This window comes from Solanum verrucosum, unplaced genomic scaffold, assembly GCF_900185275.1.
Source record: "Solanum verrucosum unplaced genomic scaffold, falcon-dt-bn FXZP01000177.1, whole genome shotgun sequence".
Lineage (NCBI taxonomy): Eukaryota > Viridiplantae > Streptophyta > Magnoliopsida > Solanales > Solanaceae > Solanum > Solanum verrucosum.
Genome location: NW_026020401.1, coordinates 2,684,722 through 2,700,010, shown reverse-complemented (window position 1 = coordinate 2,700,010; position 15,289 = coordinate 2,684,722). Strand labels below are relative to the sequence as shown.

Below are 15,289 nucleotides of genomic sequence, written 5' to 3'. Positions count from 1 at the left end.
GTTGATTTTAAATGGAAAAATAATTCTTTAAAACTATTTTAAGAAAATAAATTAATAGGAGGTGTAGTTTTGATATATATATATATGTATATGTTAATAAGTCAATGTTTATTACTTCTAGAAGTAATTACTATTAGTAAGGGAAAAATGAGAAAAATATACTCAATTATATCTTGATTTGAACCAACTATTTTTAGTACATGTTTCTTGTCTTTAATTTTTTTCTTGCTATGAAATAAGAAAGGTGAAAATTGTTGCCAACAATTTCCATGTACCATCATCATTAATTTTATTGCCGAAAACATTCAAACTATAAAAGGTTACAAAAAGTGATTTAAGTTATCAAATTAATACTATGAAGTTGGTGAATGCAATCAAACCTTAACATAATTGAAAGAGTAGAGATATATGGCTGAAATAATAGCGGTTTTATTTGATATAAAAAAACAAATTGAAGTTGTGAATACAAGGCATGAAGCTCTACTATATACATTTATATGTCATAGCCAACATTCAGCCTATAAGCCCTACTTAATTAGTTCTTGTTCCCACACTTCATTTGAACAGCCAAAGTCTTAAAGATGTCAGGGCATGGGTCCTTGCTCGGCTCGTCGTAAATTTCTCTCTCAATTGGGATTGTGCATGAGTTCTTCCCTAAGCATTTCTCTTCTGCAACTTGCATACTCTTTGCTGAATTGCAAGTTCCAACAATCAAGTTTCCACAAGCACCATCTGGATTACCATAACTAGCAAATTCAACTTTTTCGATGATTTTGTCGTCTGGGCATGTTAAATGTGCTCCTGTTTTGAGATCTTCTACTATCGCAACAAAGTTAGTACCAGATCTCTCCCATGATTTTACATTTGGAGGATGATATTCCGTGATGATACTGCATATTGTGTCTCTGTTTACTGTTTGGATTTCGATATCTGCTGGATTACCACCGGTTTCCTCAAACACAACTAGGACATTGTCAGTTGGCTTCAAGAAAGCTCTTGGAATGTGATACCTGAAAATGAAATATCACACGTTAAATATGTTCATATATATTTCGAAACTATTTATGGATTGATATACTTACTCGAACTGAGTGGGTTGTCCAAGTGGGGAGAGGAAAGATGACCAATAACGGCCAAGGCTATTACCATTCACCCACATCATACCCTTTTGCATTTTGTCCATTTTCACAGCCAATGGGTTGTTGCCTTCAGGTGCTTCAAAGGTGGTCTGCGTTATATATATCGTCAGTATAAATAAAATTATTCATCAACACTATATGATTTAATAAAGAAATGTGTTTACCTTGTACCAAGTAACAGCTCCATTAGTAGGACCAGTTACTGGTGTCCATTTTACTTTCTTTGCACCCTCTTCACTGAATAATTGCTCTTTCTCTCCAAATACACCAACCTATTAAATGACCAACACAATTAGTATATTTTTTAAAGATCAATTATAATTATGTATCGTAGATATATATACCTCATGTCCCCAATCGTTTTGAGTTATATCAAGAGTACCAGCCATCAAACCTTGAATGGTTATTGCTCTGGGTCCAGCAAACCTCTTTTCCATGTAGGCTCCGCTATTCTGCATTAGTAAACACTTGTTAGTACCGGTTAAATGGTGATAGTGATTTCTTATGAGGAAGAAAACGTATACCGGGAAGCCAACTGTCTCAGCTAGAATTGAGATGGTGTTAGTTCCAGGCTTCAACGCGACAGGCTTCTGGAATACGAAGCTCTTCTCGATGTTGTTACCATGTCCAAACCCTGAATTGTAATACGAACAAATGTTAGGTAAAGAATTTTTATGTTATTAGTGAAATTTAACTGACTATGACTAACAATGTACATACCAATGTATTCTCCGTTAACAAAGGCAGCTAATGCATGACCCATACTTGCGATTTGTAGCACGGGGAGGATGTCAGGTCTCATGGGCAAGTCATGGCGATCGAATTTGATACTGTAATGTAACAATTTCCAGTATTAGAGTAAACTCAATTTGATTGATTAAAAAATGTTAATTGTAATTACCTTGTACTGTACCAAGCATAATCTGAGGTATCCTTAGTCAAAGTATAAAGTTCCAAAGGTTCCCTGTTTTTAAGTGACAATTCACTTATGGTTGGGACTTTTTCTTGGTACTTTTCCCATTTTAGACCCTTTGCCTTCTCTGATGCCACAAAGTTTCTTGAATTGTGTTGGGACACGATCTGTTTGTTAAAAAAAATAAAATGAATTGTTATTGCGCGTTTTCAAATGATATTGCTTCATTTGTATCATCACAAATAAACGTAAAATTTACCGTTTGAGTGTTGTAGACAACAGTCTTGCAGTCGGGGAGAATGCTAACGGATTTCTCAGGTAGGTAATAATCTTTACCCCTGAATTTGACTGTCGAGGGGTTAGTTGTGTGGTTGTTGGTTAAAAATGCAGCACAATCAGTTCCTTTTTTCTCATAAATTGTAATCTGTAAAATAGTAATAATGTTTAATATAAGATACATAGAAGAGCTTGTTTATGATCAATTACAATATTCTTTTATAATTAATTACCTCAACGTCTCGGTTAACTTTTTGTACTGTGGGAGTTCCCCAAAGGAGAGCCCTTCTGGACAGCCTCAAAGCCCTGTGTAAATCCCTCAAATGACTCCATTTTGGTTCCCTAAACAAACCTGAAAACATATTGACCGCGATTAGATTATTTATTCTGTAACATATATCGATGGTGCATAGAACTTTTAAGGTAGCAGTACTAACCAAACTCATCAAGAGGAGCTTCATCATAGTAACGAGTTGTCACGAATGATGAGCTTGTCCTTCCATAGTTGGTTCCACCATAGTACTGGAAAACATAGAATGTAATTAGTTTAGATATGATTAAATTAAGGTTTACGAGAAAATAAGCAAATTATATCAATATGTACCATGTAATAGTTTGTAAGAGTTCCATTCTTTGCGAAGAAACGGGCTACAGAGAATGCAATATCCTCTGCTGCTCTTTGTGATGGTGGATCTCCGAATGTCCTGTACTGAGCGGTCCAATTTTCAGTCCATAGAGAAGGTTTGTTAGGACCATTGGGGCCTTTGAATGTATCTGCACAATGCCTTCCATTGCATGTGTTGATCTGAAAAAATAAAAAATAAAAAATCGAAAACAGAGTTATGTACATGTTGTTTTTACATTTTAAGTAATCAACCTATTTCGAGATAAAACTTACGATATGTGGAGGGGCATCCTTTTGCTTACACATGATCCATGGGACTCCATCGTATAGTGAAGTTGCCATATTGGCAGCCCACTCGACGTATTTCTTACCATTATCTCTGTATGCTAGTTGAACATTGTTGTATTCATTTTCGATTTGAGCCATGATGATAGGGCCTCCTTGAGGTGCAAACAACTTTTCCTTCTTCATCAAATCAATGACCATTTCTGAGTACTTTTTCATGTGGTACTGCAAATTAAGAGAACGATTAAGCCTCTATATTCATTTGAAATAAATTATACTCTTTTAAGTTTTTCATCTGTAAACTATGAATACGTACGATGAATGGTTCATTGTAAGAACGGAAGGTGATGTTTGGGACCTCCCTTAGCCAGTATGGGAATCCTCTGTTCCATCATGATTAACAAATCATTATATAAATTATGAACAAAATATCAACTACACGGATTTATGTATATTTATACCCTTGATTCCATTCAGCCTCGATATATGGTCCGATCCTGAGGGTGACATACAAGCCCTGTCGAGCAATTTCCTTGATGAACTTGACAACGTCATAGTTTCCTTCAAAGTTGAACTGCACATTCATCGACAACCATTATATATATAATTCGAGATATGTTCACCTCTTAATATGAATGAACATGTTTGTTAATTACCTGTCCTTGAACGGGCTCGTGGATATTCCAGAAAACATAAGTCTGAATAAGGTTTAAACCTCCCTCCTTAGCTTTCCTTATAATGTCTGGCCACATCTGAAAACATTTGATGATAATAAAGTCGTTACATGACCAAATGTACGTATGTATAGGTTCAGAATGAGCGTGATCATACTAAATATATTGAAATTACCTGAGGAGGCATACGAGGATAATGAATGGAACCAGAAAAGAGCAATTCTCTTTCACCATTGACGATCATGGAACGACCATCATAAGTAACACCTCTAGGTTTTTCAGCGAATGCACAGGTAACCATCAACGAGAAGAGAACTAACGACAGTAACCGATTTGATATAGCCATATTTTTTGTGTTTTTTTTTTTTTTGGTTAGTATGATCACAGATGAATGCAAATGCAAGGACAAGGAAAAGAAGACAGTAAGCTATAAGGCACCTCTTCCTTTTGTGGAGGAGGCACCAGGTTTACTAGCTGTCTTGTTTCTCTTAGAATGATTATTTTATGTCTCAATTTATAATGTTAAGACCATACATACATATAAGGCTTGGAGAAATTTAAGGACTTTTGCATGGCCTATTTTTTTTATTTTGCTATTTTGTAGTTCCATTGATAAATATATGGTTATAATTTAATGAAAACTTCTTCATTGAAGAATTGTTCTAACCCCTATTTTCTCCTTATTTATTTTACTCCTATGTTATTTTATTATTTCTTTTGAAACCGAAGTACCTTAATAATTTAATATAGTTGGTTTTTTCTTTTTTCTTTCTTCAATAACACATAATACTTTGTAGAAACTCGATTCATTTTGCAATATCGATCATATATTATGTGGGACCCACCTACACACACATATATATATATATATATATTATTTTATATTATGTTGTGTTATGTCGTAGTGTACTATTTTAAATATTTGAATAGATTATATTATTTTTCATAGTTACATAATTCTACAAGAAAAATAGGATACAAAGTAGAATTACTATTAAAAAAGGGAAAAGGGTCTGAAAAATACATCAACTTTGGCCGAAATTGCTGTTACGATACCAAACTTTGTGGAGGACCTTTTACCCCTGCACTATTTAATAGTGTATTTTAAAGGTATATATATGTCTACGTGGACACATTACTATTTATAATGATACATTATTTATGATGTCCACGTGAGCATATATATACATTTAAAATACACTATTAAATAGTGCAGAGGGGTAAAAGGTCCTTTTCAAAGTTCAGTATCGTAGCAACAATTTCGATCAAAGTTCGGATATATTTAAGACATTTTTCCCATTAAAAAATAAAGTAAAAAATAAATTAAGATTATCATATATCATCATATCATATATTACTATAAGTGGGAAGCTCTAAAGTGTAAAGTTGGATTACCATTTCACCCATACATTATATAAAAATATTATAAATTATATATATTAATTAATTATTAATTATTCATCCAACTCAAAATTTAATTTTTTATTTGTCAATTACTATGAGTTTCTCTTCAAAGGCTCAATCTCATTTTTCAGCAACCATATAACTTTAGCTATCTAAACCGTATATTATTTTCTATTCTCAAAGCACTTAGTTTTCCGTATTAAATTAAATATTTTCAGTTTTCTAATCATTTAACTAATTGAATGGTATAACTGATGCATAGACTCTCTTCAGTTTTGGAATATGATATAATTTTTTAGTACTTCTAATGCTTTTTATAGTTTTCTCTTATATTTGCTTTGCCTTTGTGTTTGCTAATTACTAATTTTTATTTAATTTTCTTTGCTTCAAATCTTATTTTGTAAATGTGAACTCTTCCCCTCTCCCTCGCATCATCAGGTACATAATTGATATGATAGTCATATCATTGGAATTATGCTTAGTCATGAATAAGGTAAACATACATTAGACCAATTCACTAGGAATCTTTTTAGTTTGTTAAGATGTGTCTCACTAGAAAATATGGAGAACTTGTATTGTTTGAGATCCATAAATTAGTAGTAAATACTAGAATGAATGGGTCCAAATAGAGCGAAATGAATAGTGAGAATGCATATGTTGACTCTAAGAAGCATGTGATTGAGGTATTGTTGTAATGGGGTTAAAAAGAGTAATAGAAGTAGATGGATCGTTATAGCCGATAAGTAACTGCTAACTTAAAATAAGACACAAATTTTATGATATGAAACATTTACAAACATAATCAACGTTACTTATGTTTACCTATAAACTATATGCCATTGAAATATTAAAAAAAAAAAAAAAAAAAGGAAAGTGTCACACTGAATATAAGATCTATGAGAACTACTTAAGAAAAATGTTATACCAATTTAATTGATTGTGTATAGCTACAACCAATTTTCCTTTCCTAAATTTAATCACTTATTACTTACATGTTTTAGCATCTCCTATATCATTTAAAAAAATTATACTAACTAACATGGGACACACGTGCGTTAAACTAGTTAAATAATTAGTGTGAGATAACTAACGAATTGGTGGCAGAGGAGTCTCTTTCCCAATTAATGAAATGAAATGGAGTGGAGTGGAGTAGTAAAGAAATCAAAATTATGTAAACAGTATATATTATAAATTAAGATAATTAATAATTTTAAATATTTGTAAAATTTGGCTGGCTTTCCGAATTTCATATGTGCAACATAAATTTAGAATATAGAGAATAATACATATTATTTAAATATAATGTAAAACTATTAGAAATTACAATTATTAATAACTTCAAACATTTTGAATATTATATAAGAAATTTGATTGACTTTCTAAATTCTATTTTATCACATAAATTGAGACAAAAATTAATATATATTAAGTTTGTGTTGACAAGAGCTTCAATATTTATTTTACTAGAGAAGGGAGAAAGGAAGAACTATGCCTGATAACCATTCGAAATGAGATAATTTTACCTTTAATTTTATTTTGGTATAAAAAAGTCCAAAGTCCTTACTCCGTAGCTCAAAAATGTTCTCGAAGTTTGCCTAAAAATTTCACCTTCTTTCCAAGCTAAAGATCCACCCTATTGTTAACCCATCCACTAATGGTTGGTTCAGTTCTGATGAAAAAGGGACAATGTTGCCCCCAAAAGTGGGGTGGGCATAATATCGGAAAATCGAAAAAATCGAATCGAATCAAATTAATTCGGTTTTTCAGTTTTGGTTTTTTGGTTCTTCAATTTCAATTTTTTGATTTTTCGATTTGGTATTTGTGTTATTTTTTTAAAACTTCGGTACTTTGGTTCGGTGTTCAGTGTAAGGGTCTCAGAATTTCGATGCACCGAAAAATCGAACTTTTATTAAAAATTAAAATTAAAAATTCTATTGACAATTAAATCATTAGTCAGTAATTGGATACATATATATATATATACACACGTATACATAAATAAAAGATGGATAAAAAAAATATTAGTCAAAAATATTTATAAGTCAATTGAGAAAAAAATGGGAACCTTGAGAATTAAAACTCGATTTTGATTATCTACACAAGTAATTGGATTAATAGAATAAGTGTCAAATTAAATTTAGAGAAGTGAAAAAGCTTTAACCTGATAAATTGGATTACCATTTTACCTTTACACTTAATCAAAATATTATAAAAAAAATATTAATTAAGTATTATATAGTAATCATATCATAATATACTAATAATTTTACATCATTGCTAGTTGTTTGATTCAATTACCATTATGATATAATTGGAATATCAGTATATCACAACTAGATTTTTAATTTTTGTACAAAAATAACTTCATTGTAAGAATTTTTTTATGTTTCTTGAAAATATAAATTCTTAGACTTGATTTGATAAATATTTACAAATAGGCTATATAAATAGGAGAACGGCAGACTTGATTTTATAAATATTTTTCCATAAAAGTTTTCCTTGTATTAACACACAATCTAAGTAATTATAAATATTAACAACGTATAGTTGACTTCAAATTCAATTTAACCAACATCTCTTGAATTATTCAATCAAAAGTAAAAATAAACCCAAAATAAAATATTATATATAGAGAGAGAGGGAGAAAACAAATAAAAGGATTGATCAAACAAGTTCTAATTCACTAGCTGGTAATATAAAAACACGGTCAAATCCGAAGCTTATCAAAATGGGCACCTTCTCAAACTTCTCAGGTACTTCAGGAGCACAATACGTTAGTTTTTGGCTTGATAACTGGACTAAACAAGGGGCATTGTATTATACAGAAGTAAGAGAGTTCATTACAAATGGCACTTGGAGGATAGAAAAGTTGAAGGAGTACATTTCAGAGGGGATGGTAGAATATATCGTGGAGAGCATCAAACCCCTCACTTCCGAAACAAATGACAAAGCATGGTAGATGGGAAACTCAACTGGGATTTTTACTATTAAATCTGCATATCATATTTTGAGGCAGATCTAGAGAAGACAACCATTGGAGTGGAGGAGTTGCATGTGGATCAAGAGATCGTTCTTTTTGTGGAGAGTTTGGAAGAAAAGAATTGCCACGGATGATAATCTAAAGAGAATGAGGATGAACATATATAGTCTCAAAATGTTATTGTTGTGACATAGGGGAAATGGAGACCATGACACATTTATTACTAACAGCTCCCATAACCCAACGGCAGTTTGCTTCTTGTGCAGGTATTACCATAGCAGGAGAACAATTACATAATGTGATTATGCAATGATGCAAATCCTAAGGTGCAACACATAAGGAAGGCAATACCTGCAATAATTATGTGGCAACTATGGAAGAGGAGGAATGCAAAGAGACATGACAAGGAAGTCTCTTTCGACAAAATGTACACTGAATGTCAATCGACACTACATATGTTGATAAGAGTTACATATACTTGATTACGAAATATCCCTTACCATTGGTCGGGGATGCTTGATTTACTCCATCAGTATAAACCAGTTCTATACTATCACATAGTAAAAGTGGTTAACGCCAGAGGAAGGATGGGTAAAGTGTAATACAGATGGAGCTAGTAAAGGCAATTCGGGAGAAAGCTCTTATGGATTATTTTGTATAAGAGGGAGTCAAGGAGATCTAGTATACGCTGAAGCACAAAAGATAGGCAACAAACATGGAAGCAGAAATTACAGCAATCTGGAAGGCACTGAGCTACTGCAAGAGGGGTGGGATCACAAACGTCATATTAGAGACAGATTCACGAAGTCTTCGGAATATGATTCAAGGGTACCTTGGAGCTTAATAGAAAGGATAGAGGAGATACAAGAGATTATGTCTACACTAGTGCATATATTCATAGAAGAGTGATACAACGTAGCTAGAATTATCACAGGAATAACCTCGATTATAAATTTTGCCCTGGCACCCATCAAGCATATCGCGATGCCAATCTATAACAAAATGGATCACAATATTATGAGTTACGTAGAAACCAAAGATGATAATAAACATGAAGATGTCGAAATCATGAGCATGCAGCTAAATTGAGCAACGCATGGCTGATGCATAACCAGGGAATGTAACTAAAGAGAAGCCACCATATATCGTAAAAATAGCTAGCCTATAAATGGACCAAGGTTTGGCATGCTGGCTAAGTACCTAAACTTATTAATGAAAGATGAAAATATTGGCCAAGCACCGAGGAACATGCGACGCAACGGAGAGGCGCAGAGTAGGGGGAGAACTAATTCTTCAGCCATTTATACTTGTTTATAATATGATCACGTACGGGTGTCAATGCTACTCCAATAAATCAATTTATGATTCTTATATAGAGAGAGGGGTTAAGTCTCCTAATTCTTCTTATTTTTGGTAAGAAACAAGAATCCCCTATAATTAATTTAGAGTTCAAGTTACCATATAATTAATACTTTTTTTTAAAAAAAAAATATTAATAATAATTGAACGTATTAAGAGAAATAAGTATTTCTAAAAAGGGGAAATGGTTATATATGTCCATGTACTTTCAGAAAAAAGGTTATATTACTTTTTAGATATATTATGAATTCACTTTCGCAAATCATGCTTTGAATTACCAAATTACCAAAAAAAATACAACACTAACCGGTAATCACCCTCTCACTTTGTACCCTACTTTACCCGAACGAGACTCGATCAATAGTTGAAGAAGCAAGCTTAACTCTTGATATTTTGATTATTTATACTAATGATTGGATCAAGTGATAATTACTTTAAGAACTCGTCTAGAGCTAGGAAGTTTTTCTGGAAAAAAATGCACTTGAATCAAGGACAGCTCATTAAATTAGATGTCAAAATTTAAAGAATTGGAAAGCTTCAAAGTGCTAAATTAAATTACTATTTTACCTTTATACTAAATCAAAATGATATAAAAAATATTAATTAAATATTATATAGTAATCATATCATAATATACTAAATATTATATTAACAATATTGTTTGATTCAATTGCAATAAAGATAATTGGAATATCAATATTAATGCATATAATTTTTCGGAGGAAGTTACATATATAACTTAATTATGTATATATTTCCTTCTTTTCTCAAATAGCAATTGATTTGGTAGAGCTATGCTACAATATACTTAATCAATCTAATATGTGTTTGGAAGTATATAACAAAAAAAAATAGATAAAAACCAACAAAAAAACTGAGAAAATCGAGAAAATCAAACCAATGAAAAAGTAACTTTACTGGTTTAATTCAATTCTAACATTTAAAGAAAAACCGAATCAAATCAAATCATCAACATCCCTATTAACGATTCATGAATGTGAATTTAATTGTAATTTATGACGATAATGAATAGAATTACTCGATAAATTAAAGCTAAGACAATCTATTTAAGAAGGAGGAGGTCCACAATAATAAACACATACACAACTAAGTGGTTCTAGGCCAGCACAAACTCCAGTGAAACTATCAGCGCCATATTTTTTATTGCATTCATCCAAACAGCTTTGGGGATCACATTGATTACGATGTAATAAAAAACTGCATCTCTTTCTTTTTGGTTGTTGTTGAGCATCAACAAATACACCTGCAAATTACACAAGTAGTTTAGAAATTAATTAAATTGACGTACAATTCAATATACAAAAGCATTATGCATTCATGCTGGAGAGAGTCAGATTATAAAGGGTGTCATTTAGACAGTTTTCACTAATGTATGCATTAGTGGTACATTAGTGACTACTTTCACAACGTGAATGAAAATTGATAGAAGTGTAAATGTTACATATAATTATTAATACTGACCTGATAACAACAAAGCAACCAAACAAAGATGGAGGAAAGAAAACTTGGCCATGGTAAAATAAATAGCTAAATAATGTTTATGTAAAGATGTTTTTCAATTTCACAAGTTTTCAAACCAACTTAAGGCTATATAAATAAGAGAATGGCAGACTTGATTTTATAAATATTTTTCCATAAAAGTTTTCCTTGTATTAACAAAATTTAATTTAATTATAAATATTTTTCCATAAAACGTACTTCCCTTTTAGCATAATAGACCGTATCATTTTTTCCCATAGAAGTTCTCCTTGTATTAACATAATATTTATTAATTATAAATGTTCTTCGTTTTAGCGAAATAGACTGTTTGATTTATTTTCCATAAAAGTTCTCCTTGTGTTAACATAAAATATAATTAATTATAAATATTTTTGCATTAAAAGTACTTCCTTTTTAGCATAATTAACCGTGTGATTTCGTTTTAACCTTCTTGCCTTTTATTCGAAGCATCTGCATTTTCAGTGATTATAGAATCTAGGGGAAATATCGATTTTAGTTCCTGTATTTTTGTCAAATTTCAGTTTTAGTCTCTCTATTATTTGACTATGCACATTTAACCTTCAATTATTTGAAGTGAGCGATTTTGGACTTTGAAGTTAACAAAAATTAACTATTTAACAAAATAATTATTTGAAAATTTATAAAATAAAGGGTTGGTGATTCTAATTGCTTGAATATTAATTGATCTCATCTGCTTTTGTGTTTATTATGTTTTGATTCATTAGCAACTCGTTCTTCCTCTCTTTTTCAATGGTTACTAATCAAGGTCAAATAAGATTACATTTGAAAGGGTAAATAGTAGATGGACATGCTCCTTAAGGCTATCAATGGTGTCCTAACAACTTTCGGTCTTTAAAAATGTAACACATAATTCTTCAAGCATTTAGAATCACCAAATCTTCAATTTATTTTAAATTATATATTTAAAATAATCATTCTGTTAAATAGTTAACTTTAAGGACCAAAACCGCACATTTTAAATAATCAAAAATTAAATATGTATAGTCAAATAACACAAGAATTAAAACTGAAATTATACAATATTACCAGGATGAAAATCGCTATTTTCCCTAGAATTTAAATGAGTCATCCAAAAAAGGAAGAATCACAAATTCTCCCATTCTTATTATATTAATCCTTTTTAAATTTTTTCTTTGTGAGTATTTCAAATTCTATTAATTTTCTCTTTTAGTAATTATTGTCCGTTTTAATTGTTCAGAATTCATCTCCAAGTTCCTTTGCAAGTTTTGATCAGTATACTAGTTAAAGGAGAAATTTTACTTTTGAGAGAAGTATTGAAAACACTCCTAAACTTGATTTTAAATTATTAGTTTCGTTCAGGAATTATTGACAGTTTTAAAATACCCCTCTACTTGACTAAGCAAACTTAGATATACCCCCAATGCACTCCGGATTTGCCACATGGCATAGCAAGTGATGTCAAACTCTTGTAGGAGCATGAACTTTTGATAAAAAGTCGAGAGAAGTGTTAAAAATACTCCTAAATTTAACGAGAATTTAGGGGTGTATTTCACTCATGTTGCAATATCGGGGTGTATTTAAATTTAGTTAGTTAAGTAAAGGAGTGCTTTTAACACTGACAATAGTTCGGAGATGAAACTAATACTTCGCGCTGAGTTTAGGAGTGTTTTCAATACTTCTCTCTTTATTTTTTGTAAATTCCATAACCAATATTTTCTAGTTCTCATTTTCTGTGACACCTTTCTCTTTTTAATCCGTCTTAAAAAATGTCATTTTATATAATTAGAAACAATTTAACTTTAAAATTTATTTTTTACTTTTAATGTTTATAGTCACACAAATATATAAGGATTAGTTTAAACCACAAATTTCAAAAAAATAATAATAATATTATGTCAAATCAAACAATGTCACATAAAATAAAATGTTTAGATATCACTTATATTAGATAGTTTACTAGTTGACATGTGGACTCAAAAATCCCACAAACTTATTTTAAAAAGGAGGAAAAAGGTTATATTTGCCCATGTACTCTTAGAAAAAGGCTATATTTACACCTCGTCATATTTTTTTTGATATATTTATCCTTGTCATCCAACTTTGGGATCAAACGTGTGATCACTGCATATCTGTTGGTTGTGGAATTCACTGAAGTATCTATCTCCACGACCATGCACAACTAATCCAATTTGCAGATGCAATTGAGACTGATCCTATTAAAGGTGCTGCTATTCAGCATGAGCACGTAGACTGTCAAATCACTACTCAATTATTCTTTGATACCATTAGAATATATATATACTCCGATGGTATTAAAGAGGGACATGCAGTACTTCAGTGAAAAAGTTGTTCAATTACTGCTTGATATCATCAAAGTTTATATATATTTTGATGATATCAAATAGGAAGAGGTAGTGATTTAGTGAAAAATAGCTAAATTGATGCTTGACACCACAATATCAAAGATGAAAAAATAGTGCTTCAGTGAAAACACTAGTCATTTGCTCCTTGATACCATTAGAGTATATATATACTTTGATGGTATCAAGGAGGGACATGCAGTGCTTCAGTGAAAAACTGCTCAATTACTGTTTTATACCATTAGAGTTTATATATACTTTGATGGTATCAAAGAGGAAGAGGTAGTGATTCACTACTTAGCTACTCTCTGATACCATTATATATATATATATATATATATATATACTTCGATGGTATGAAGGGTAATTGTAGTTTAATGCGTCAAAAGGAGTAAAGCGTAAATAGTTTGAATCATGGTTCCTTTTAAGGGTAAATAGTTTGGGTTGATCCAATTAGAATAAATGGTTTCATTAATTGGTCCAATTTGTGTTGTTTTCTCTTTTAAAAAACAGATTACAAAAAAGACAACATTAAAATAAAATATCTTCCATTAAAAAAATATGTAAGCAAAGTTTTTACTTAGCAGCATTTAAAAAAATAATAATTTAATTTCAGTTTTAAACTATTCAAAGGGTGATAGGATGCCCGTAAAGTTCAAGTGTCTAGTTAGAAATTCGATAATAAATTGAGAGGGAGGGGGAGGGGGGGGGGGGATATTTGGTTATTTTGTCCTTTTTTTTAACAAAGTGGGTTATTAAGTAGAAAAAGAAAATTTCATATAATTTAGGTTTTCAAAATTTTTAGATATGTTTTTTCTTATCATATGTTTTGGAAATTTTTAATTTTAAATTCTCCTAATATTTTTTATCATATATTTTAGGACTCGTGAATTTAAAATATTTTCCGCATATGTTGATTGATGTAGGAATTCTTCCACATATATCTATTCTATTTTGATAGGAAATAATCCTATATATACGTACCTCAAATATTTTGGGAATTAAATTTTTTTAAAGACACATAGTAAACTATGTGAGATAGGATTTTATTTTTTTGCTTATACATTAGTGTTTACCTTTTCTTTTTTTTTTAATATATATATATATATAACTTATGCAGATGGTGGTTAATATTGCTCTAAGCCATGTGCACACAAACTTCCTAACCTAGTGAATATAATTAAGTATTTGTATTTAATTAAGGTAAGTGTTATACAAAGTTAATGACAACATCTTAAGATTTATATTTCAAAAAAAAGTTAGTAGAGGGAGCATTTTAGTTTCAACTACTCAATGTATTATTAGGCAAAAAGATGGAGTAAACAGGATAATTAGGAATCTAAGCAGAGGTTAGGTATTACTGTTTTCTCACTCAAGACTCAAAATGAAACATTAAAAATTGTTTTACCTTTTCTTTTAAGCATGCATGTGCTTATGGTATTTCAAAATACAATGTGACTTAAACCCTCAATCGACTTAACTACTTAAGCAAGCCTTACTTGTTTACGCAACTTGTTTCAAGTGTAACTTCATTTCGAAATTAAGGTACATATGCAAAATTAGTCAATATTGCAAAGTAGGAAAATTAATGGCAAGTGGTCATTGGTGTGATCTTTCTTCCTAACTGAAATCTTGAGATGGACGTATAAGCTAAGCATGTGTTGACTTGAGACTTGAAAAATATTTTTTCATTCTACATATCAAGTTTTGGTTATGAAAGTCTTTTATATTTATTTTTTTCGTTTACAGTTGGGCCAAAAGTTATTTCTGA

At 30.8% G+C, this 15,289-nt stretch overlaps 2 protein-coding genes across 2 annotated transcripts in view; one reads left to right on the top strand and one right to left on the bottom strand.

Moving 5' to 3' along the window:
• The window catches only part of LOC125840013 (E3 ubiquitin-protein ligase UPL3-like), a 120,471-nt gene that overhangs the window by 15,585 nt on the left and 89,597 nt on the right, over positions 1-15,289 (top strand). The window lies entirely within an intron of this gene.
• Positions 414-4,424, bottom strand: LOC125840019 (beta-galactosidase 13-like). The gene is made up of 16 exons (XM_049518999.1): positions 4,088-4,424; positions 3,895-3,990; positions 3,700-3,812; positions 3,555-3,621; positions 3,227-3,463; positions 2,933-3,133; positions 2,766-2,850; positions 2,562-2,680; positions 2,312-2,476; positions 2,041-2,219; positions 1,860-1,969; positions 1,664-1,773; positions 1,484-1,591; positions 1,304-1,411; positions 1,083-1,228; positions 414-1,010 (listed from the first exon to the last, which is right to left on the bottom strand). The coding sequence occupies exons 1-16, from the start codon at positions 4,256-4,258 to the stop codon at positions 536-538; spliced, it is 2,490 nt and encodes an 829-aa protein (XP_049374956.1). The 5' UTR covers positions 4,259-4,424; the 3' UTR covers positions 414-535.